This window comes from Carcharodon carcharias, chromosome 3 (genome assembly GCF_017639515.1).
Source record: "Carcharodon carcharias isolate sCarCar2 chromosome 3, sCarCar2.pri, whole genome shotgun sequence".
NCBI lineage: Eukaryota > Metazoa > Chordata > Chondrichthyes > Lamniformes > Lamnidae > Carcharodon > Carcharodon carcharias.
The window spans coordinates 68,220,747-68,244,096 of NC_054469.1; the positions used below are offsets into that span (position 1 = coordinate 68,220,747).

The following is a 23,350-nucleotide window of genomic DNA, read 5'->3' on the forward strand; positions in this document are numbered from 1 at the left end:
TTCCAAAAGCCAGAAGCTTAGGTCATGTGATGTTTCCCATTAATAAGTCAGCTGCAGGTTAACATGCAGTTTCAATGCCCCTGATAAAAATCCTTTGTTCTTGGGAGATAGATGGTGACTTAGCAGTTCTGCAGGTATAACGAGTTTTGTCATGGGACCAAGTGGGAAGAGAAACATTATCTGCTGGTCACTGGTTTCGTTAATTGCAATCACTAATTTAGAAAGCAAACCAACAACAATAGGATGTGTCAGTTTCCACAAGGAAAAGGGTTGAGCATTTGTCCTGAAACTATTGTTGGAAATTTTCAGAAACTGCAGCCAACTGGTTAATTCCGTCGTAAAAGCAAAAAACTGCGGATGCTGGACTATCTGTACCTTGCTCGTCCTGCTTTCTACCCTTAATCAGCACATTCCTTTTGATAATATCTCTTTGTCCTTTTGTCTGTGACATCTTTTGTTTATCTCCACCTATCACTGGCCCTCTATCCAGCTCTTCTTGTCCCACCACTCCCTTAAACCAGCTTATATTTCACCTCTTTTCTATTGTTCCTTAGTTCTGTTGAAGAGTCAAATGGACTCAAAACGTTAACTGTGCTCCTCTCCGCAGATGCTGTCAGACCTGCTGGGTTTTTCCAGGTACTTTTGTTTTTGTTAATTCTGTCATTTGTAGCAGCTATCTTTTGGTACAGTAAAGCCCACTTTTTAAATAAACAAAAAGGTTTGATTTCGACGGCTTATGATCTTTTTCATGTCTTAGGGACTTGACAGTATGTATTATTGTTGTAAAAGCAAAATACTGTGGATGCTGGAAATCCGAAACAAAAACAAAAATAGCTGTAAAAACTCAGCAGGTCTGACAGCATCTGTGGAGAGGAAGACAGAGTTAATGTTTCGAGTTCGTATGACTCTTCATCAGAAGAAGATGTATTATTGTGTTATGTATTATTGTATTATTGGCATGTTGTTAAGAAAGCCTTAAAGGTGGCATTTCTTTAAGCGTCAAATGCTGTAATGTAGCTTTAAGAACGAACATGTGGAGTTATAGCTAAGGTATATTTGCACATTTGGGCTTCAGCAAATCTACCTTATTAGTAAACAAATGCCAAATCTGCAACAATGTTTAGCCTGGAATTTGACCTGAGTTCCAGCAAAGATACAAGTTATAGTATAGCAGTTAGAAGGGAAACCAAGACTGCAAAACAGATTGGCTAGAAGAATGGTCTTGAGGACTGGATGCTCCAAAGACCGCTGGTCAGGATAAAAACTACAGTCAGTTTCTTGTAAGGAAGTCAGGAACACTGGTCCTTTTGGTCAAAAGTTGCAAATATTGGGTTAGAAGTTGTTAGCTGTCTTGGTCTGAGTGCACATATTTGGGATAAAGGTTGCAAAGTTACCTGCAAAATGGGTATAAAAATAAGTGTGCATCACCGAGACCTCTGCGCTTGCCAAGGGTTAGCATTTGTTACAATGCACTCGCTGGGAGGCATTTTTATAGGACATTCCCAGCCGGCAGGTATTTGTCAAGGGCTGAGGGGTTGCCTTAAGACCCCAATATTTTAGCTTACTATTAGCAGCTAAAGTAATTGTCACCGGGCTGAGGATTGCTGTAAGAATCCATTATGGAGATCCGTAGTAGAATCCAGTATCACCGATTCTCTTGACTTAAGTGAAAGTGAATAGTCTTTGTTGGAAAACTGTCCCTACCTGAGAAAGAGAGAGAGAGAGAAACATTCGGCAGGCAGCCGTGAAGTGTGTGCTATAGTAGATAAGGCTGACCGGAAGCTATAGTAATTAAGGTAGACTGAGAAACTAGGGTTGAAGTCTTAAAGCTGCAAAGGGATTTGTATGTATGTTAGCGTTAAGTTGACTAAGCTAAAGTCTCGAAGGATATCAAGAGCCAAGAGATCAGGTTCAAGGAATCAAGAAGAGGAGTCCTGGGATCCATGGGAGAGATAGACTGACGTGCGTTGAGCAAGTGTATCATGCCATGCCTCGATTAATGGAATGTTGAGTATCCATCTTTATTTTCCAATAAACATTGTTAGTTAAAAACAAAAAACTGCGGATGCTGGAAATCCAAAACAAAAATAAAAATACCTGGAAAAACTCAGCAGGTCTGCCAGCATCTGCAGAGAGGAACACAGTTAATGTTTCGAGTCTGTATGACTCTTCAACAGAACTAAGTAAAAATAAAAAAGAGGTGAAATTTAAGCTGGTTTAAGGGAGGAGGGGGACAGGTAGAGCTGGATAGAGGGCCAGTGATAGGTGGAGATATCCAAAGGATGTCACAGACAAAAGGAAAAAGAGATGTTAAAGGTGGTGATATTATCTAAGGAATGTGCTAATTAAGGATAGAAAGCAGGACAAGCAGGGTACAGATAGCCCTAGTGAGGGTGGGATGGGGTGAAGGGAAGGGATCGAAATAGGGAAAAAGGCAGAGATAAAACAATGGATGGAAATACATTTAAAAATAAAGGAAATAGGAGGGAAAAGAAAAATCTATATAAATCATTGGGGGAAAAAAGGGGGATTGGAAAGGGGGTGGGAATGGAGGAGAGAGTTCATGATCTAAAATTGTTGAACTCAATATTCAGTCCAGAAGGCTGTAAAGTGCCTAATTGGAAGATGAAGTGCTGTTCCTCCAGTTTGCATTGAGCTTCACTGGAACAATGCAGCAGGTCAAGGATAGACATGTGGGCATGAGAGCAGGATGGAGTGTTGAAATGGCAAGTGTCAGGGAGGTCTGGGTCATGCTTGTGGACAGACTGAAGGTGTTCTGCAAAGCGGTCATCCAGTCTGCGTTTGGTCTCTCCAATGTAGAGGAAACTGCATGGGGAGCAACGAATGCAGTAGACTAAATTGAGGGAAGTGCAAGTAAAATGCTGCTTCACTTGTAAGGAGTGTATGGGCCCTTGGATGGTGAGGAGATGGGAAGTAAAGGGGCAGGTGTTGCACCTTCTGCGGTTGCATGGGAAGGTGCTGTGGGAGGGGGTTGAGGTGTAGGGGGTGATGGAGGAGTGGACCAGGGTGTCACGGAGGGAATGATCCCTGCGGAATGCCGCCAGGGGGAGTGAAGGGAAGATGTGTTTGGTGGTGGCATCATGCTGGAGTTGGAGGAAATGGCGGAGGATGATCCTTTGAATATGGAGGCTGGTGGGGTGATAAGTGAGGGCAAGGGGGACCCTATCATGGTTCTGGGAGGGAGAGGAAGGTGTGAGGGTGGATGCGCGGGAGATGGGCCGGACACGGTTGAGGGCCCTGTCAACCACTGTCGGTGGAAAACCTTGGTTAAGGAAGAAGGAAGACATGTCAGAGGAACTGTTTTTGAAAGTGGCATCATCAGAACAGATGCGATGGAGGCAAAGGAACTGAGAGAATGGGATGGAGTCCTTATAGAAAGTGGGTTGTGAGGAGCTGTAGTCGAGGTAGCTGTGGGAGTCAGTGGGCTTGTGATGAATATTGGTGGACAGTCTATCACCAGAAATTGAGACAGAGAGGTCAGGGAAGGGAAGCGAAGTGTCAGAAATGGACAATGTGAAAGTGATGGAGGGGTGGAAATTGGAAGCAAAATTAATTTTTCCAGGTCCAGAGGAGAGCATGAAGCAGCACTGAAGCAATCATTGATGTACCGGAGAAAATGTTGATGCGGGGTGGGGGGGTGTCGGGGTGGGGGGGGTGTGGTAGGACTGTAACAAGAAATGTTCCACATACCTCATAAAGAAACAGGCATAACTGGGGCCCATGTGGGTGCCCATAGCCACACCTTTTATTTGGAGGAAGTGAGAGGAGTTGAAGGAGAAATTGTTCAGTGTGAGAACAAGTTCAGCCAGACGGAGGAGAGTAGTGGTGGATGGGGATTGTTCAGGCCTCTGTTCGAGGAAGAAGTGGAGAGCCATCAGACCATCCTGGTGGGGGATGGAGGTGTAGAGGGATTGGACGTCCATGGTGAAGAGGAAGCGGTTGGGGCCACGGAACTGGAAATTGTTGATATGATGTAGGGTGTCAGAGGAATCACCGATGTAGGTGGGAATGGACTGGACAAGCGGAGAGAGAATGGAGTCAAGATAGCATGAAATTAGTTCCATAGGGCAGGAACAGGTTGACACAATCAGTCTGCCGGGACAGTCCTGTTTGTGAATTTTGGGTAGTAGGTAGAAGCGAGCTATCTGAGGTTGGGAGACTATGAGGTTGGAAGCTGTGGAAGGAAGATCTCCAGAGGAGATGAGGTCAGTAACAGTCCTGGAAACAATGGCTTGATGTTCAGTGGTGGGGTCATGGTCCATGGGGAGGTAGGAGGTATTGTCTGCGAGTTGACGCTCAGCCTCTGCGAGGTAACATTGTTAATTTGTCTTCTAAGTGTGTGATTGTGGTTTTTGCCAATATGGTTATTGCTCAAAAAGAAATTTCTGGTGTTTAGTATAGAGTTCAAATTCCTATAAAATCTACCCAAGTTCTCAGCTTCTCCCCTGGAATTGTGGCCTCTCTTCTCCTGCAATGAGAGAAAGCAGAGAGTCAGGAATGTGTGAAATGGAATGTGTGGAGAGGAAAGAACAAGAATATTTGTGGAGGGTGACTGCAAGATATGGGTGTGAGAAAGCAATAGGATGAGGGTGAGTGTGAGTGTTGGCTGTTCAGATTGTGATGTGAGGAGATGTCTGGAGAAAAAGAAATGTTCATAACTGCTAGGTGTTTTGATCAGAGGAGTGCTGTGCAAGAGAAGTCAAAATGTGATGGGTAACACCTGAAAGTGGTCTGGCACTCAACTTTGCTGACCTAATAAGGTCTTTAAACCTTTTCCGACTCCGTATCCAGATCCTCGGCACCACATTCCTACCGCTTATAGCCTCAGCTATTTCCAGCCACATGTGTTTCATCTTTCTCCTATCCTGAGGAAACAGCATGTCCCTATGTGCCATCACCACCTCTAGAATGACCTAGAGGGAAGAGTCAGAGAACCAGGGGACAGCCTTCCCACTTTTCCTTCCATTTCTGCACTGGCATGTGCCTTAAAAGTAAAGCTTGCCTGTAACTGTTCTGATCTTTGTTGGGGTAGCTTTAAATTGACAGGGACAGCTCGCTAACAAAACAAATAGGTTCCCGACCCACTTCCAGCACTCACCTCTACCCCACCACCTCCAAGTGTTCAGCTTATATAAAATTCCATCCTGTGTTCCCAAATCTGGGTAGCTTATATAGACCAGAAAAGTAGGGACTGCAGCACTATACTCAGTACATTTCCCTAGCCTGACAAATGTCTCCTAACTAATACTTGTTGCTTCATCTTTTTCAACCAATTCATTATTCCTGCAGGCTACCCACTCCTTCAGCATGCCTTGCAGCCTTTCTTGTGGAACTACATTGACAGCTTTTTAGAATTATGGTTTTACTGCAATTGGAGGTTTCCAACTTCTGTTAGAAATGTCACTTCTTCTAAAATAATGAAAGAAAATTCTTAAAAAATTAAAGATCTCGGTCAGTCAATATGGAAACCCTTCTGAACCCCTGTTCACTAACACTCACTAAGTTCATTTCATGTAGGTATACCTTAAGTTTGTGCGATATAGATACAGGAATAGGCCCTTTGAGTCTGTTCCACCACTCAATTATATCAAACTAAATGGTATAATTTTGAAGTGGATACAGGACCAGAGTAACCAGAAGTTGGAATGTAAGAATACTCATACGAATCAAATCCTGAAGGACTCACTTAAGGTGACAAGTTTAAAAAAAGCTATTAAAAAAGCATAAGGGGTCCTATGCTTTATGAATATAGTTGCCAATTACAACGGAAAGGAAGTTACAATAAACTTTTATAAAACATCTCAGCTGGAGAATTACGGGCACCACACTGTAAGAAGATTGTCAGGGCCTTGGAGAAGGTGCTGAAAAAAATTACTAGACTGAAGTGCTGTTTAAAGAAATTATTAAAAACATTAAAAATTTGATGAAACATGTCCCCTCATGTGACATGAGATGAGACCTGTTTTTATTTTTCAAAAGAAGTTATTATTCAATTTGTAAAAGCTTTAGGAAACCTGATCCCGCTCGTGGAAAGGCCGCTTGGCCTTTCCGCCTGCCTGCCAACCATTAGGCTGGATGGGCAGCGTAAATTTCAAGTTAATGTGGTTGTTAATGGTTTTAATAGGCCTTTAAATTATCGGCAGGCGTGCAGCTGACTCCGGCGCGTGCCCACCGAGCGAAATGTTGTGAGACAGTGTGATGACATCGGGACGCACGCTCAACATTACTGTGTTTCATTTTACGTTCCGGTGTGTCGGGCCTGCCCTGCACGCCAAATGTAAAACCCTGGCCCGAGTCAAGGTGGCAGTCCCCCCAAATTATTCCTTGATATTGTTTACCTGATGTGCATATTAATTCCACTTACTCACCTTGGTTCCAAATCCTGTAATACCCTTCCTTACCTAACAAAAATCTATCAATAATAAATAAAACAACTCTATCAACTTAGCTTTGCAATTTCTAATTGATCCCCAGCCTGAACAGCTTGGGGAGAGAGTTCCAGCACTAGTACCCTTTGTGTGAAGAGATGCTTCCTAACAACTCCAAATTCAGCGCCAGATATAGTGGTTTATACTTATCTGTTAATACCGAATTCGAGGAAATCATTTTAGAATAAACCAACACTGTTGATCCCACACATTGACAGGACTGACAACACTAGAGCCAATCAGATTTACCGATGATGCCTTTAACTCAGCCTCCCAAAATGAGTCTGTGAGTTGATTCGTGCAGAATCCATCAATTAGCAAACACATCTTCCGCGACAGGATTTTCTTTAGATGAGCGGCCAAGCTACCTTTGTTATTAGACATTGCACCGTAATCAGAAACATTCAAAGTTCATTGTTCTTGAGGAATGCGCCTATTTTTATCCTTATAATCCCTCCAGAACAGCTCAGAGACCCGGCACGGTGGATTTTTTTTTTATCCCGCTAGGGTTCGTCCATCCTGTATTCCTTGTCGGGAAAAAGGGTAAGTTTCATTTTTGCAGGGCAATAATTAGCTAAGGAATATGATTAGCCTGATAAAAAGCAAAAATATGATTAGCCTGATGTCGTTGATAAATTTTGCATAAGTTCCTGCATTTTAAAAATCTTATTTAATTGGAAAGTTTGGGGGCAATGTGCAGCTTTTGAAGAATTATTGAAACTGCGTTAATGACTTGCCTAATTCTAGTGGAGTACAGCTTGGATCTGATATTGGTCACTTGATAGGCTTAACTGTTTTTAGGCACAATAATCTGGTATGGCATAGAATTGATAGGAATAAAGTATGCGTTGGAAATACCCGTGGAGCTGCGCATCTGAAATTGTGCCCATTCCCTATCTGCTCTGCCTGTGGACTGGACTGAAATGCCCGGCCAATCTCAGTAGCTTATGATGAATGTAAAATTGAGTGTGAGATGATGGACTGTGGTGCAATGCTGCCTGGATATGTGCAACTCCAGCAACACTTAAGAAGCTGAACATCATACAGCCTGTTAGATTGGCACCCCACCTACCACCTTAATATTCACCCCCTCCACCATTGGCATATAGTAGTAGCAGCGTGTACCATCTACAAGATGCACTACAACAACTCGCTAAGGCTCCTTCAACAACATGTTACAAACCCACACCCTCTACCATCTAGAAGAATAAGTAGACGGACCTCTCTCTCTCCCCACGTCATCTTGACTTGAAACTATATAGTCGTTCCTTCGCTGTTGCCTGGTAAAAACCCTGGCCCTCCCTCATTAACTGCATTGTGTGGATACCTACAGCATATAGACTACAGCAGTTCAGGAAGGTGGTTCATCACCACCTTCTCAAGGGCATTTAAGGATGGGCAATAAATGCCTTCCTTGCCAGCGTAGTTCAAATACCATAAATGAATAAAATGAAACGCTGTGAATTTAGTTAACAACAACTTGCTCTTATACTTTAGTGTCATAAAACATCTTATGGCACTTGATCTCACTTGAAAAGTTCAGTGAAATAATCAGGCGATAAGTGATGTTTATGGATTTACAAGTAAATGTTCAGAATACACACCAGTTGTGAGCAACCTTGCCTATTTCCAATGCACCATCTATATTTTAACCTTTAAGAAGTGCAGCTAATGGGAGCTGGATGAATCCTCCTTTATGCAATAATCTCTATTTTGTTCAGGTAGTTGGTTACATTCGTTTACAGATTAGCTTGGTATCAAGGTTTAGAAATTACCATGTTTCTAGTGGTAATCCTTATGATCAGTAGCCCTGTGTTAGCCCCTTGCTGTAATGGTGGATTAAATATCATCAATGAGGTTTGGGTGTTTTAACTGACTGTTAGTTCCCAAATTGCTAACAGCAACCAAGCTGCTCTGGGAGCTTATTAAGTACCCTTGGGCCACTTCACAGGCTTTCATGAGTTGTTCCTGGAACAGTGTTACGTAGTCTAACATGGAGATGTCCTCCTGTTCTGAAAGCCTCTCCTTGATTAGTTTCAGCGGACCCAGCACTAGGTACCTACAAGCTAATTCAAACAGAGTAAAATCGGTGGGGGTAGTTACTGCTCCACATTTCTCCTAACAATAACAACTAAGTCTATGCATTCATGGTAAAGCATACTGTAATTTACATGCAGGTAAAAGAGGAGTTTTACACATAGAAGCCACTCCCAAACAGGAGGGGAAAACTGGGCAACGCGGGAGCATCTTTGGCTACTGAGTAGCACGAGCAGAAGGTGAGTCAGTACAGCCAGACTTTGTTGTCTAAGTTTACATTCCAATGGCCTTGGCTATAAGCTTTAAATATTGGAAGTTTGCATTTGAAATTTAGTTATTAAAGAATTCCTACCGGTGTTGGATGTGTATGGTGCGCAGGCTGGAACTTATAAGGCACATGCTAAATCTGTTAGGGGGTAGAGAGTGGATCCTGTGAGATGCAAACTGGATTTGCTAAGAAACAAATGGATCTGCTATATTGTTTTGCAAACTCTCTTTCATTATATCTATTCATTCTTTAATTGTACACTAATATATTTCAAGTTGTTTGAGACTCAAACTTCTTCAATCATGAGACAGTTATATTTCTACAACAGGTGAAGAGATGTCAAGCCAATATGTGAAAGGAAATACTGATGAGGCTGACAAATGTGAAAATAATGCTTCTACTGATGAAAAATGTGAGACAGAGAGGTGAGAAACTTTATAAGAAAAATTGTGGAGAAATAATTGAAAGTAATTTAATCAATTATACTGTTATATAAATCACATCTAGTTATGAAATCTGCATTTTATTTACTATTTTGATTGCGTGAAAAAGCATTCAATTAACCAATTCACTGATTCATTCAATTTTTATTGAAACATCATTTCCCATAAAAATTATATCTTGATTAAGTGTACCTGATTACTGTTTAGTTTGACAATATAATTGCATAACAATACATATACAGAAATAGTAGGCAGGTAAAGACCATCTGCACAACTCAGCCTGCCCTAAACAACCATGATTCTCAAACTTATTCTGTATAAAATTATCTTCTCAGCCATTTGCTTCATTTAACTTTTTTCAAATGTATTTTTGTTAAATTAGCTCTCTTGAAACAGGAGCCAGCATTATAAGGTGCAAGTAGCTTTTGATTAGCTAATAAGATTAGGTTTAATTATATTGTGATCGCTGTTGAAAATAATTCTGGTAAAATTGTAAATTTGAGGTTAATTATGCCAAATTATAATTATGAAACAAAAAAGTGCCTAAGCTTTTGCATTATCTTAGCCTCCTTTTTTCTAAAACATTTTCTAAAAATGTGTGGTTGTAGCTGATTTCAGAAAATTGTATAATGCTTATTCTTATACTATAATATTTGGAGAAGCAAAAACGGTAAGTTTCTCACAAAGTCTAATTACTATACTTTGTAAACTTACAGTAAATCAAAAGAGAAGGAGAAGGGAAAAAAGCTTGAAAAGGTCAGCCTAGTGGCTTTGGTAAGACATTTTCATGATTTATATGAAATAACTTGCAATTGGTTTATTTCCCAACACAAAGAGCAAATGTTATGCTGGTGGGATTTTATAGTCCTGCCAAATTCAATGGACTTTTGAATGGCTTGCTGCATTTTATGGCTCCATCCCTGCCGTGATGGGGCCATAAATTTCTGCCCAAAGTGTTTATAACACTTGATAAGGTGGACATTACTAAAAGAGCCAAAATACATTTTTCATGAAGTGTAAAACCAGATTATATTTGTGTACTTACTGCAACATTTACATTAAAATGTTACCGCTTGTGTGTCCTTTAACTCTTTTGGATAAAAATGTGCTACATGCATTGTCACTTCACACCATTAGATGTCTAGGTGAAGTCGCTTTCATATTTGGGAAACTAAACACACATTGGGTAACTATTTAGGGAATCATTTTTGTTTTATCAGTAAGCATGATCCCTGAACTTCCTGTGGCTTGTCACTTCCACCCTCACCCCATTCTGACAGTAATCATTCCATTGTTTCTCTATTAACAAAAGAAACTAACATTGGCATCCTATATCTACGTGAGATGATGGACGTGCAGTAAATCCATTCATGATAGGGTAGTTTCAATTGATGTACTTTTGCTGATACCTGAGAGACCAATCCATGAGAGGCAGGTTCTGCAATAAGCACTGCATTTTAGGTGGTTATCTGGTGTTGTTATGGATTGTTGTTTATGGCATTGGCCACTGTTCTCAAGCCACAGTAGCCACTGATTGTCATGATGGCACATGCTGGACCACATGTGATGTTGCCATTTCCCTCTGTTGTTGGCTAGTGCCTCTCATGTGTGAAAATTGATGTTTAGGACCTTCATATCAAACTTGACGTGGATTATTTAGCATCCTGGGTCTTCTGGCCCCAGCTATCCTGCCATGCAGAACATCCTTGGGAATGCATCTGTCTTCCATCCTGCAAAAGTGCCCGAGCCAGTGAAGTTGCTTCTGCTTGATGAGTCCTAGCATGTTTGGGAGATTTTCCTTTGTGATGTCTGCCATGTTCATGATTTTGCCCTTGCATGGGAATGCACCACAAAAATTGAGGATGAAAATTATTGAGCTTCCTTTCTTGTTAGTTGCAAGTCATCCATGCTTCACCATTGTACAATAATGTATTGAGAACCCATGCTTTATAATCAGCATGTTGATTCTAAGAGTCAGCTTGTTGCTTTTCCATGCACCTTTCGTGGGTTGGTCAAAGGTGGTAGCTGTTTTCCTATAGGTGCATCAAACTCTACATCAGAGATCAGATTCCCCATCACCATGGACTCAAGGTACCAGAATTTGCTAACTAGTTCCAATGGGATGTTTTTTTAGTGTGATCAAGGGTGCAGATGTGACACTCTGTCCTATAATCAGTTTTCATAATGGTAAAGGAGAACAAGTTGCAGGGATGGGAGAGACAGTGCATGTCTTTGTAGCTAAGTTCCCGTGTGAACAACTAGCAGAACATCGTCAGTGTAGAGGACTTCTCTGATAAAGATGTGTTATATTTTTGTCTTCGCTTTCAGTCAGGACAGATTATAGAGCTTTCCGTTGGACCTTGTATGCAAGTAAACTCTTTCCATATCAGCAGGGAAGGCAAAGATCTTGGGTATGGAGAAGAAAATACCAAACAAAGTAGGGACCAAGTTACAACCCTGTTTTCCTCTATTCTTCATCCTGAAATTGCTGTAGGTGGTGCTGTCAAACTCCACACTACAGTGCATTTTTGTCATGAAAGGAACGGATGAGACTAAGGAGCTTTGGTGGGCAGCCAATTTTTTACACCCTCACCCCATTCTTACATTTCATTTCATTGTTGTTTTTCTGTTATCATAAGAAACTGCAGCACAAACTTATTCAGCCTTTGGGCTGAACACAGATTTCAAAAACTTCAGTTCCTAGCTGTCTGCCCAATACTGGTTTCTGACCCCCAGCCCCAGGTATAACTTACATTTTAATGTTTTCTTTCTACTTTAGAGTAGCCTGTATTACCTTTTTCCACAGTCATTGATATTCACTTTTCCAACAATTTAGCTGTGCTTTGTTTTGCTGCATATTTTGCCTCCACTCTTTTTTCTTATTATATTTACAGTTTTCCTCTTAGTAGATCCAGTTACTAACTTCACTAATTCAGTTTTATGATTCACTGTAGCATAACAAATGACTATTGCCTTTTGAAGGTCAATGTTTTCTTCACAGCTTCTTACTTGCTTCCTGCAATGCAGACCTATTTTTCTTTTGCCTGTTTTGGCTTTTGAATCATGTAATTACAGTTTAAGGGTCTGGCACATATTGGGTTAATGTGGGACCGAATACAATACTGCCCACACAGTGACGTAAGAGAGAACACGACCCAAACCCAGGGTCAGTTTAGTGTTGGACAGAGCCATGTGTACCAGCAAGTGTGAAGACAGCTGTTAGTTTGTACCCTTTGCTGTGTAATTGCAAATAGTTCTAAGAGTCAATAAAGACTTACAATTAACCTACGTATGACTACAAAGACATCTTCAGACCTAATGAACTGTAACCAACACCCTACAACAGTAATATAAACATATTTTTGATGCGTTATATTTTACTGTGACATGGAATGATCTTTATTTTTATTTTTTAGCACCTTCAGATTGATGCTGTACTTCCTATTGTTTTTGGATATGTTTCCCCAGGGGCTTCACTTCTGTTTTGTTAGACATGTGCACTAAATTATTAAGAGCCCTGAAGCATTATATGACTTGAATTATTATTCTCAGGAGGAGCACTTAATGTAGCACCACAAGGAAGCTAAACTTGCCTGTTTTCCTTCAAGCCAAACTTAAATATACTGTGTGCTCCAAATTTTTCTTTTCAATATTCTGCAAGTAATTTATTGCAAAGCACCTTTGGTGACTTTTGCTTCAGTTTGCATTGCATTCAAATAATTCTGACCATTGTTTTCACCTTTATATGTTCCCTTCCAGTTTCATAAGCTCAGCTGGCTTTAACTCATATTTATTGTGTTTTTAATCTGTCACCATTTAATTGAAAGCGATAGAACAACTTTTCTTCAATAAAAACATACTGGAGTATATTTCAACATTCTCATAAATAACAGGCAGATTTCAACAAGACAGTGATGGAGTCTACCATTGAATGGCTGGATGTGCCTCAGTTATGAAGGGTGCAATAATTTGAGAAAAGTCTGTTGCTAGATGTACATGTATGGCCATACATATTGTATTGAAAGACAGATGACTTGGATAGATAAAGTTGCTTCATGAGGCAGCCAAACCTTGCAACCTCACAGCCTCAAATTCATTCAGACTGACCAGGTAGGCATGAAGTCATTGTGGTTTGTCCATGGCTATATTTTTCCAGGTGTTGGGGTTAATATTGCAGGATATCAATATAAGTTTCAATGTGTCTCTATAGCGTTTCATCTGTCCCTTTCTGTTGCAATATTTGGACTACCGCACACTGTAGGAGTTGGTTTTGGGAATTCTCTAATTAGACATGTGAATGGCATGTCTAGGCCAAAACAATTGAACTTTCTTGATTGTAGCCTCAATTCCAGCTTTGGCAAATGTTTTGGCAAATGTTTTTCTACCACTTTATGTCAATGATACGTCATTGATAGCTCAAGTGGAAATGGCCACGTTGCTGGTTGTAATAACAGTAGCAGATCCATAACTCTAATCTATATAGTATATATAGTATATAACATATGGTGAGGACACAGGTTGTTACAGTGACTTGTATTAACAGACTAAACCCTCATTCCTGCCTGCCAATCCAGTAAGTCATATTGCCACCCATTGTGGTCTGTTATGAAAGAATGTTACTGGAATATTATAATTTTTCTGCAACCTTGAGTGGGACTTAAATGTAGCCATGAGGTGTGACTGGATGACCAGGCATAGGCTGGATCATGATTTCAGTCTGTTTGAAGTTGATTATAATGCCTAAACACTGCATCCAAGAAAAGTGGTTGAATGTCCTCAAATAAATCATTGGCATGAAGCAAGAAAATAAGTACCGAACAGTTATCTTTTGTGTTTGTGTGCAGCCAATGAAGGTTAAAGATGCCGCTGTCTGTATGGTATCAAATACAGACCCCCTTATCACAGTGACTGAATGCTTCGAGCAATACTGCAGAACAGGGTTGAAACATATTTGACATATTGATGACCATGAATGGTGAAAACAGACAGTCTGTCAATCAAGCTGTCATACCAACATGCAATTACTGACCAATTTTCATAAATTACCAGGGCATCCAAACGTTACAGTGCACCATGATTCACAAAATTGAATGCCTTCGTCAGGTTAGCAGGAGCCATATAGAGATTTTGCTGCACTTCCCTGTACTTTTTCTGCAACTGGTGTGCTGAAATAATTGTGCCAGATATTCTGCAATCAACCCAATTGCTGCATTGGCTCTCTGGGAGAAGTTTTGCTGCAATTTTTTGTTTACTTAGCAGACTGTGATGTAGACAGTAATTTTACCTACTACCAACAGATGAAAAGTTCTGCAGTGACTATCATGTGTAGCTGATTACCTTTAACAGCACCACAAGACATTAGAGATGCCGCCATTGTGAATCTTTTCAAATACAAAGATGATTGCACATACAGCAATAGTGACCCTGCAACTTTGCTTTTGACATGACCTTTGCACTTGTTGAGACACAATGTCTTTAAAGTCTTGTGGTCCAGTTTCATGTTTTCAGCTGTTATTGTAGTGAGCAAGGCATCTCTTCTTAAGCCCCTGTGCTTGTGGCCTACTCCATTGATAATGTCTGTAAATGCTTTTTTTTCCATACAACATTAGCTTGATCATGGGTTGGATGTCCACAATATCAGGTCAGAAGGCAAGCCCATCTTGCATAGATAGTTGCAGTATGATGTTTACCATGCCAGCAGACACAGTTGAAGACTTGATTGGAATAGATGGCCCAGTGTTCCAAGATTTCTCTTAGATCAGTTAGCAACTAACTGCCATCTTCACTCAAGGTTTTTGCTGCACACCAAAACTTGTCTAAGAAGTGTTTCATATTCTTTTAGTCATTGTTGGGCATCATTAGAAGGCAACCAGATCCTTCACTATTCCATGGCCAGAATTTTACATCTCGCAAGCGGGCCCGCGCCCGACCCAAACGGACATGAAATAGTACATGAAATAGTGTCCCGATTTCATCCTACATGTGAGTAATCTTCAGGTTGGCAGGCTTGCACAGATGTCGGAGCCATGCCCACCAACAATTAAAGTGCCACTTAAGGCCATTAAAAAAACAATTGTACTCGATTTTATGTTGCCTACACAATTTCGCGCTCATCGCACAGGCAAAATGGGCAGGCAGGCAGCCCACTTTTATTGAAACCTCATCCAAGGGCAGGATAATAAGGGTCAGCAGCATTGCCAGTGTGAGTAGTGAGGAGTTTAGGAGATAGTTTGCTGCTGGTTGCTTATTTGAACTTGACAGCTTCATCTCTGTTCTAAGCTTCATTCTTAGCATTTCCAGGCTTCATTTCAGGACTCATTGGTGTCTCTAAGGACTCCAGAGGATTTTGATCGTGTGGACCCTTCCAGGTATCAGACTGCCTTCTGTTACCCTGGTAATAGGGATTGAGGTCTCTGCTGGTGGCACCTCCCCTGAGGAGGAAGAGAAGGGCCGAAGGGAAAGGAGGCCAGGTATCCCAATGCAGCTTCCAGGGGAGTGACCTGTGGGAGGAGAGGCACAGACACAAGGGGTGCAGGGCCGGCAGGTAGTCCAAGGCAGACGAAGCCGCAGAAGACGCCACTCTCCTGCTGCCAAGGTTTACAGGCAACGATGCAGCTACCTCAATATGTTAGAGATGCAATGGCGAAAAAGGTTCCATCTCTCCAGGGAGACAGTGACCTCCATTTGTCAGATGATTGGGCCCGAGATCACCTCCAACTGTACGGATGGATGCCCCATGCCAGTGGCTCTGAAGGTCACAGTGGCTCTCAACTTCTATGCCTCCAGCTCCTTCCAGGGGTCAGTGGGGCATCTTTGTGGAGTGTCCCAATCAGCTGTCCACAGTTGCATCAAACTGGTTAACATTTGCTCTATTCAGGCGGATAATGACATTTATTCATTTCTGTGTGGACGTGGCCAGGCAAGCTGATTGCACAGGTTTCCCCTGCATCCAGGGTGCCATCGACTGCACACATGTGGCCATCAAGGTGCCAGTGGGTCAGTCGGGTGCCTTTGTCAACAGGAAGGGATTCCACTCGATGAACGTCCAGATAGTTTGTGACCACAAGATGCAGATTCTACAAGTCTGTGCAAGGTACCCTGGCAGCTCCCAAGATGCTTACATCTTCCGATATTCACAGGTGCCGAGGCTCTTCAGTGCTCCAGCCCGGCTGGGTGGATGGCTGCTGGGAGACAAGGATGATCCGTCGAAAAGGTGGCTTATGACGCCTCTCCGCCACCCAAGAGCAGAGGCAGAGCAATGTTATAATAGGAGTCATGCCTCCACAAGGGTGGTTATAGTGAGGACCATAGGTCTTCTGAATATGTGCTTCCAATGATGGAGGAGGGGGGAGCACTACAATACTCCCAGAGTGGGTGTCACTGATAGTGGTTGCATGCTGTGCTCTCCAGAATCTGGCACTGGCAAAGGGTGACTCACTTGAGGAAGAGGGTCTTGACACAGCTGCACAGGCCACAGAGGATGAATCCAGCGATAAGTCAGAAGAGGAGCACAGTGAGAAGAATGGTGAGGACTTGGAGGCAGATCTCTCTATCCCTCAAGGAGGCGAGGACACCAGGGACGCCTTGATCCAGCGCTTCTTCAGCTGGGCTGCCAAAGATCTGCTTCCACCTCATGACAGGGGTGCCGCCTTCAACCCAAATGTTTGAAATGACCCTTTCCTTTGAACCCAAAGTGCACTCAGTTCTTGTGCAATAAAGCTTAGACTACTCATGTCCAGCATTACATACTGGCATACCCTGCACCTACAAAATAAGTGAGGCATACTCAGGCCATTAAGACAAAAGCAAAATATATATCATGTTGGCAGCAAATCAGATGAACATGACAGTATATGGTGTTAATGGTCACACCAGTAAACAGATTAACAAAAATGGCAGAACAGAAGCTTCCATAAACTTTCATTTGTGAGTACTGCGTCTTGTTGCCACCCTCCCAACGTAAAGTCACTTTGGACCTCCCTGCACACCATGGGTGGACGGGCGCCACCTACCTGGGATACTGAGTGCCTCATCCATCTCCCACACTGGCATTGACATCCTAAGGTCATTGCCTGTGTGAGGGACTGCAGGTCCGAGTGCAACCCCAGGAACCCCTGATTCTGTCCCTGGAGTTGCCTCTGCATGAGAGTCGCCACTCTCCCAATGGAGGAGGCCATGATGTGTCAACTCAGAGCTCATGCTCTGCATGGACTCCTTCAGAACAGAGACCATGACACGCATACCATCACGGATCTCTGTCAGACCCTCCTGCACATTCTGCTGGACATCCAGCATCTGCCGCCTAATGGACAACTCCAGAGGCTCATCACCTGCCTTCGACTGAGCAGCGTCCTGGTCTCCAGCAGTCCTCCGGCTGCCAGCGCCCCGGGTACCCTCTATCTTTGCCTGTTCCTCAAGCGAGTGTGAAGTGCTCTTACCGCTGTGCACCGACATTCTAGCCGATGATCTAATGCCCACCGAGGTGCTCGTAGTTGCACTGGTGCCTGGTTCAGAGAGTGGGCCTCACGAGAGCAGGTGCATCTAAAGCCTAGTGGTCCTCTGGCGTCAGGGGTGGCTCTTCAGGGTCCTGCATTTGAGTGTGACCTGGTGATTCTAGGGGAGAACAACGACATGTCATTAGTTTAAGTCATCACACTGTCACTATGCATGCCAGACAAAAGGTGAGACAAGGGTGATCTGCATTATAGTGCCATCGTTTTTCAATAATCGATGGGGTCTCCAGGTTTGAGGCTCATATTAATGATGAGACTACACAAGAATGTTTGCACAATCCAACACTCTCACCTCTGTGCATTGCACTCTTATCTTTGTCTGATTTCACTCTCCTGCCATACAGACTATTGTCCACTGATGAGGGAGTGCCTCCACAAGTATGGATAAATGCAGCATGTTGTGAGGAGCCAGGATGCAAGTCCATGCCTCTCCGCAACCAGCTGAATGAGGTGGGTGGAGGCTCTCCAGCTCCAAAGTGCCCATCTCGTACCTTGTCAGGATAAAGAGGTTTTGGGCACTCCACCTGTCCTTGACCTCTCAATGGTGTTATGGCTTCACTTATCCTGAAAGGACAGAGGAGCATTGATTAGTCCACTCTCTACCTGCAATGCTATTGCAGCCTGGCGAACTCCACCTGAGGAACGCCTTGCAAGGCACATCCGAGTCATGGCCCTCGACCCGCAAGGCACTCAGGCCAAGCAGCCAGGGCTCACCTCCTTGGCCAGCTCCAGTGTCAGTGACAGTTGGCACTCAGATTCTAACAGCCCTGAGCTTCACGGGAGACAGCCAGCCCTTAACACTTCCCCACACTGATCCATGCCAACTTGGTACTCACCCTTGCCGAGCGCAGCAGATTGTTGCAACACTTTTGCGACATTGCACCCGTATGTGCTGTACAACGTCGTGGCTGCTGACCTTGGCTGTCACCTCCTCCCAGGCCTTTTTGGTCAGGGGCAGTGACTTCCTCCTGCCATCCCTGGGTGTTAAAGTGTTCTGCCTGACACCGACCTCCCCCATAAGGATCGCGAGGTACTCGTCTGAGAAATGGGGGGGGTCGAGTGCCCACCCGAAGTGCCCTCCCGCCTGATGTTCCTACCCTCTGGTAAGGCCATTGTTCCAGTCTCCTGGACAGACTCTGAAGATTCTCCCCGGCATCCTTCGGGGAGCTGCCTCTGCTGGTTTAAAAGCACCCACCAGGCCGTAATTGAACCAGCCTGACAGACTCCTGCCCCTGCCTGGCCTTTCCCAACCATTGAGAGAGCTTGTTTCACACTGGGCGGACCTTACTTGGCCATCCAGCGTGAAATTGTGTTTGCAACGCGACTGTGGCCAGTAGCGGATTCTACATCTGCTTCCGCACCTGTCGACCTGGTGCACATGCCAAGTGTGAAATTCAGGCCCATGTCTCTGACCAATTGGTGCATAGCGATGTAAAGATGTTGCAGAACTATTGCAAATCAGGTCTAATATTGCAGGTCTGGCATTAAGATGTGGTCACTTTGGCCGTAATAGATTCAGTCCATGGACTTGCATACAGGCTCCTCACAACATGCTGCATTCATCCCTACTAGTCTTTTTGTGGAGACACTCCCTCATCAGTGGACAATAGTCTGTATGGCAGGAGAGTGAAACCAGCTATCCCAAAGAGTCTCCCTCACTTTACTATACTCTATGTCCAGGTTTCTCAGTTATCACACAACCTGGATATAATAAAGCAACTGGACAGTAGTGCTACAGTCAATGTTCTACCTATAAGTTAATGAATGCTACAGATTTGTTTGGTGATAAAGTGGTAGTGTGGTAGAACGCTTTAGAATTTTTCCATTTCACTGCAGCTGTTCAATGCACGAGCAATTATGCTGTGGTGATAAGAAAGGTCAGTGATGGAAGCCTCGAGGCCAATAAGAAATACAGCATTGAGCTTTAAACAGTGATGAAGTAAAGCAAGTTTGTTAAAGGCACTGGATTTTTCCACATATATAACGAGTGACATTGAATTATGAGACTGTTATAATTGATGTTCCTCTGAAATTCACAAAACCAAGTGTGAGAACGCTTTCTAGGAGGAGGCAAGCTGGAATGTATCTTGCACATTCAAATTGGTCCCAAAGTTTTATCTACATAGTAATCATGTAGAAGTCTCTTGTTAACTTGTTAGGAAATCCTTTTTTTACTAAATGCAGGTGGCTGTAAATATCCTTCAGAGTTTCTCTAGCTTAGGACGAATTTCAGAGATTTCATGAGGAGCTTAGAAAATCTGGAGGAAGTGCTTGTTGGGCTGAATGATGCGGATCATGATCAGAAACAAGAAGTGGTACCAACATAAAAGGAAGTGAAATATGTGCACTATTGACTCTGTGAATTTGGAAGCCAGAACCTGCTAATATAGAAGCAGAGTTAAGGTGCCTCCTTCTACTGACAAATAGGGTACCTAGAGAATGCTAGGGAACAAATACCAGAGTTCTTGAATGAATTGTCAAGTCCCAAATCTATGTCCATCTTTTTCACAACTGCATATTTGAATCTCCAAACAATCTTGCTCTGCACAGCACTGAAACGGTCCTGGTCAAAGTCGCAAGTGATACCCTATGTATAACTATGCATGTAGTGCATTACCCTTCCTTGCCTCTTTCTTAGCCTTTGATATAGTTGACCATGCTGTCTTGCTCCAATGTCTCTCCTTTGTTGTCCAGCTCAGTAGGATAGCCCTCATTCTTACCTATCCAATTATAGCCAGAGCATCAACAGCAATAGATTATTTTCCAGCCAATACCATTACCACTGGAGTCCCTAAGGATCTATTGGCTCCATGGCTTCATTTTTTCTTTCATCAACATAATGCTCCTTGGTGACATCATCTGCTTCCATATCTCACCATTCATTCTCTCTGCTTCCACAGATTGAACCAGACTATTTGCAACTCCAAACTAAACTTCTAACCCCATATCCTCTCCAGTTAAAAAAAAGCACCTACTTTCACCTCTGTAACATCACCTACCTCTACAGCTGCCATAAAGTTGCAGAAGTGAATGATTTAGATCAAGAAAAGGGAATTCAGCAGATGGGATGTGCATAGATATTTAGAAGATAGTGAATTGTAGAGTTCACAAGAGGCATGTTTGTAAAATTCAGACATGTGGTTTAAGAGAAAATGTAACAACATGGATAGAAAGATGGATGTTCAGATGATTTGGACTTGGGCTTAAGGAAAAAAACCTTGACATTTGCTGATTTAGTCAAATTTCTGCTATCTGGCACTCGACTAACTGGAATTCTCTATTAGCTGGAGTTCTGAGGTTGGGTCTGTTTTTTGATTGGAGATATCTCACTGATAATAGTTATTGACGGCCTGTCCTTGCTCCGGTCTCAGCTTTCCACTGCTCTGCAGCACCATCTCCCCTTGGCACTGTCACTTGATTTAGGCACTCCCGCACCTCTAGAGACCTCAACACCCACATTAGATGAAAACACGGAAGTGACCTTATATCTCAGTTAACCATCATGTCTGATTGACCGGCACCTCCCATTCATGATGCATGTTGGATAACAGAGATTTTCATGTAACAAAAAAATAGGGAGTTTGACAAATAGCAAGAAAGACTGTCAAAAATTTTGATCAGTCAGTGGAGTAGGCAGACAAGTGGAAGATGCAATTTGATGTACTTAAGTGCAAGGTTATACATTTTGGAAGGAAAACAATGAATGCAAAGATATATTTAATAGAAAGATGCTGAAGCACATGGATGACCTAGCAATTGAACTACATAATTCCCTGAAAGTATCAGTGGTAAGTGAAGCCATTTAAAGGCCAACTGCATTTTGGATTTTATAATTTGGGACATAGAGCACAAGAGTGAAAATGTAATGTGAATTTATACAGAGTAATGGCTAGAGCATAGTTGCTGTAGATTATAGCAAGGATATTAAAACGTTAGAGAGTATATATCATAGGTTTATCAGTATGATTCTGGGGTGGAAATTAAAGATCTGAAGGGAAACTTGAGATAATGGAAATATTTTCATTGAACAAAGAAGGCCAAGAATAACTGTAATAGAAGGTTTGTAGAGTGAACACCTAAGTACCGTGACTGGGATTCCTGCTCCCGTTTGCAGTGGGTATCATAACGGGCAGGAGCAGAAAATATCGAAAGATCACAAAATGGGTTTTGTGTCGATGTAAAAACAGTTTGCAATCGTCTGCTTCACCTGTCAATAGTGGGCTGCGTTTTCCGCCAACGCACATCAGAAAACTAATTTCAATACATTAAACCTGATTATAAGCCCTGCTTTCCAAATCATCCCTCCGTATTGAATCATGAGCTCACATCGGCGTGATTGCATGCTAATGTGCTTCACAACGGTACATAAGCACCATGTACCTGGCGAGCTGCATTTTGCTTGGGACTGAGATTTTTTGCCTACCTGGCTTTGGGCAGCACTCGTGGGCATCAGCACCAGGTTTCACAGGCAGCACCACATCACTTTTAGCGGGGTGCTCATGGTCAAATCTCTACCTACCAGACCAGCCATAAGGTGGAGTTGGCTTTTCAATGGCTGCAGCGCTAGGGCTTGCTTGGGGAAGGGGGAGAAGTGTCCTCAGGCAATAGAAGAGGCTGCAGGGCGAGGGCTGTACTGAGGAAGGGGAGGACTGGGGGGGCGGTATCCCAGGGAGTGTGCGGGGGCACATGTTGATCTGTGCAAGTGGCCTCAAGATGGCGAAGGCTGAGGAGGCTGTCTCCAGAGTAGATGAGGCCAAATGGAGATGTGAGGGTATGTGTGAAAGAGTGAGTGATGATGTCCTTTGAGCTGGCAGCGAGTGAGATGCCAGGGAATATGTGATGGTCTTGTGAACATGTGAGTTTAGAGTGATGAGAAAGTTGCCTTATCCTGCTGGCATGGATGAGAACATTCATCCTCTTTCTGCACTGGATGGCCAATCTCTCCTGTGTAGTGTTGGCACTGACCACTGCTGCCACTGCCTCCCAAGCCAGAGTGGTGAGATTGCTGGACCTCCTGTGGCCACAGCGCGGGTGGAGGATATCACAGTGGGCCTCCAAAAGGCCTTCCATTGATGGGTCACTGAACCCTTCTTGGCTTTCAGGGTCATGTCTTCACTGGAGCTGTCCTGGATTGCAAGCATTGAGAACTTTGTGTGCATGGCTGCGGTTTAGATATGGCACCTGGAGTGAGGAAATGTGAGATAGCAGCGTCACAGGTGTTTCAGAGGCTGCCTGACAGTAATACAGTGTGTTTCCTGTGGCTGCATAATTAATGAGGCAGGAAGCAGATGACACGGCGTAAAAACCCACCTTTGTGGTTATTGGGAAATAGGTCTTTTTCCACCCACCACCGCACTTAATGCAATTCAGGGAAAATTCTCTCATATATCTTTGGTTTGGATTCAGTAGCAATTAAAATTGTCACTGAGAGTGAAACAATTTGGAGAAGTATACACAAAGTGTTATTGGAGCATGGAATGCTTTGCTACGGGGGTTGCAGTAGAGACCATTTGTTATTTTTTAAAGGAAATGGATAAATATTTGAAACAGAGGCAGGTGCATGCAAATGGCAAGACCAGGGTATTGGAGCTCATATTAGATTGCTCTAGCAAAGTTTTAGAACAGGTGCAATGTGTTGAA

The 23,350-nt window shown here is 43.0% G+C and overlaps 1 protein-coding gene across 1 annotated transcript in view; it reads left to right on the top strand.

The window, feature by feature from the left end:
- The window catches only part of abcb4 (ATP-binding cassette, sub-family B (MDR/TAP), member 4), a 290,570-nt gene that overhangs the window by 138,714 nt on the left and 128,506 nt on the right, over positions 1-23,350 (top strand). Inside the window, exons 2-4 of the mRNA XM_041183581.1 lie at positions 8,627-8,725; positions 9,083-9,179; positions 9,914-9,971. Of these exons, the coding sequence (XP_041039515.1) occupies positions 9,091-9,179; positions 9,914-9,971 (147 nt within the window). The 5' untranslated portion in view covers positions 8,627-8,725; positions 9,083-9,090. The remainder of the gene's footprint in view (positions 1-8,626; positions 8,726-9,082; positions 9,180-9,913; positions 9,972-23,350) is intronic.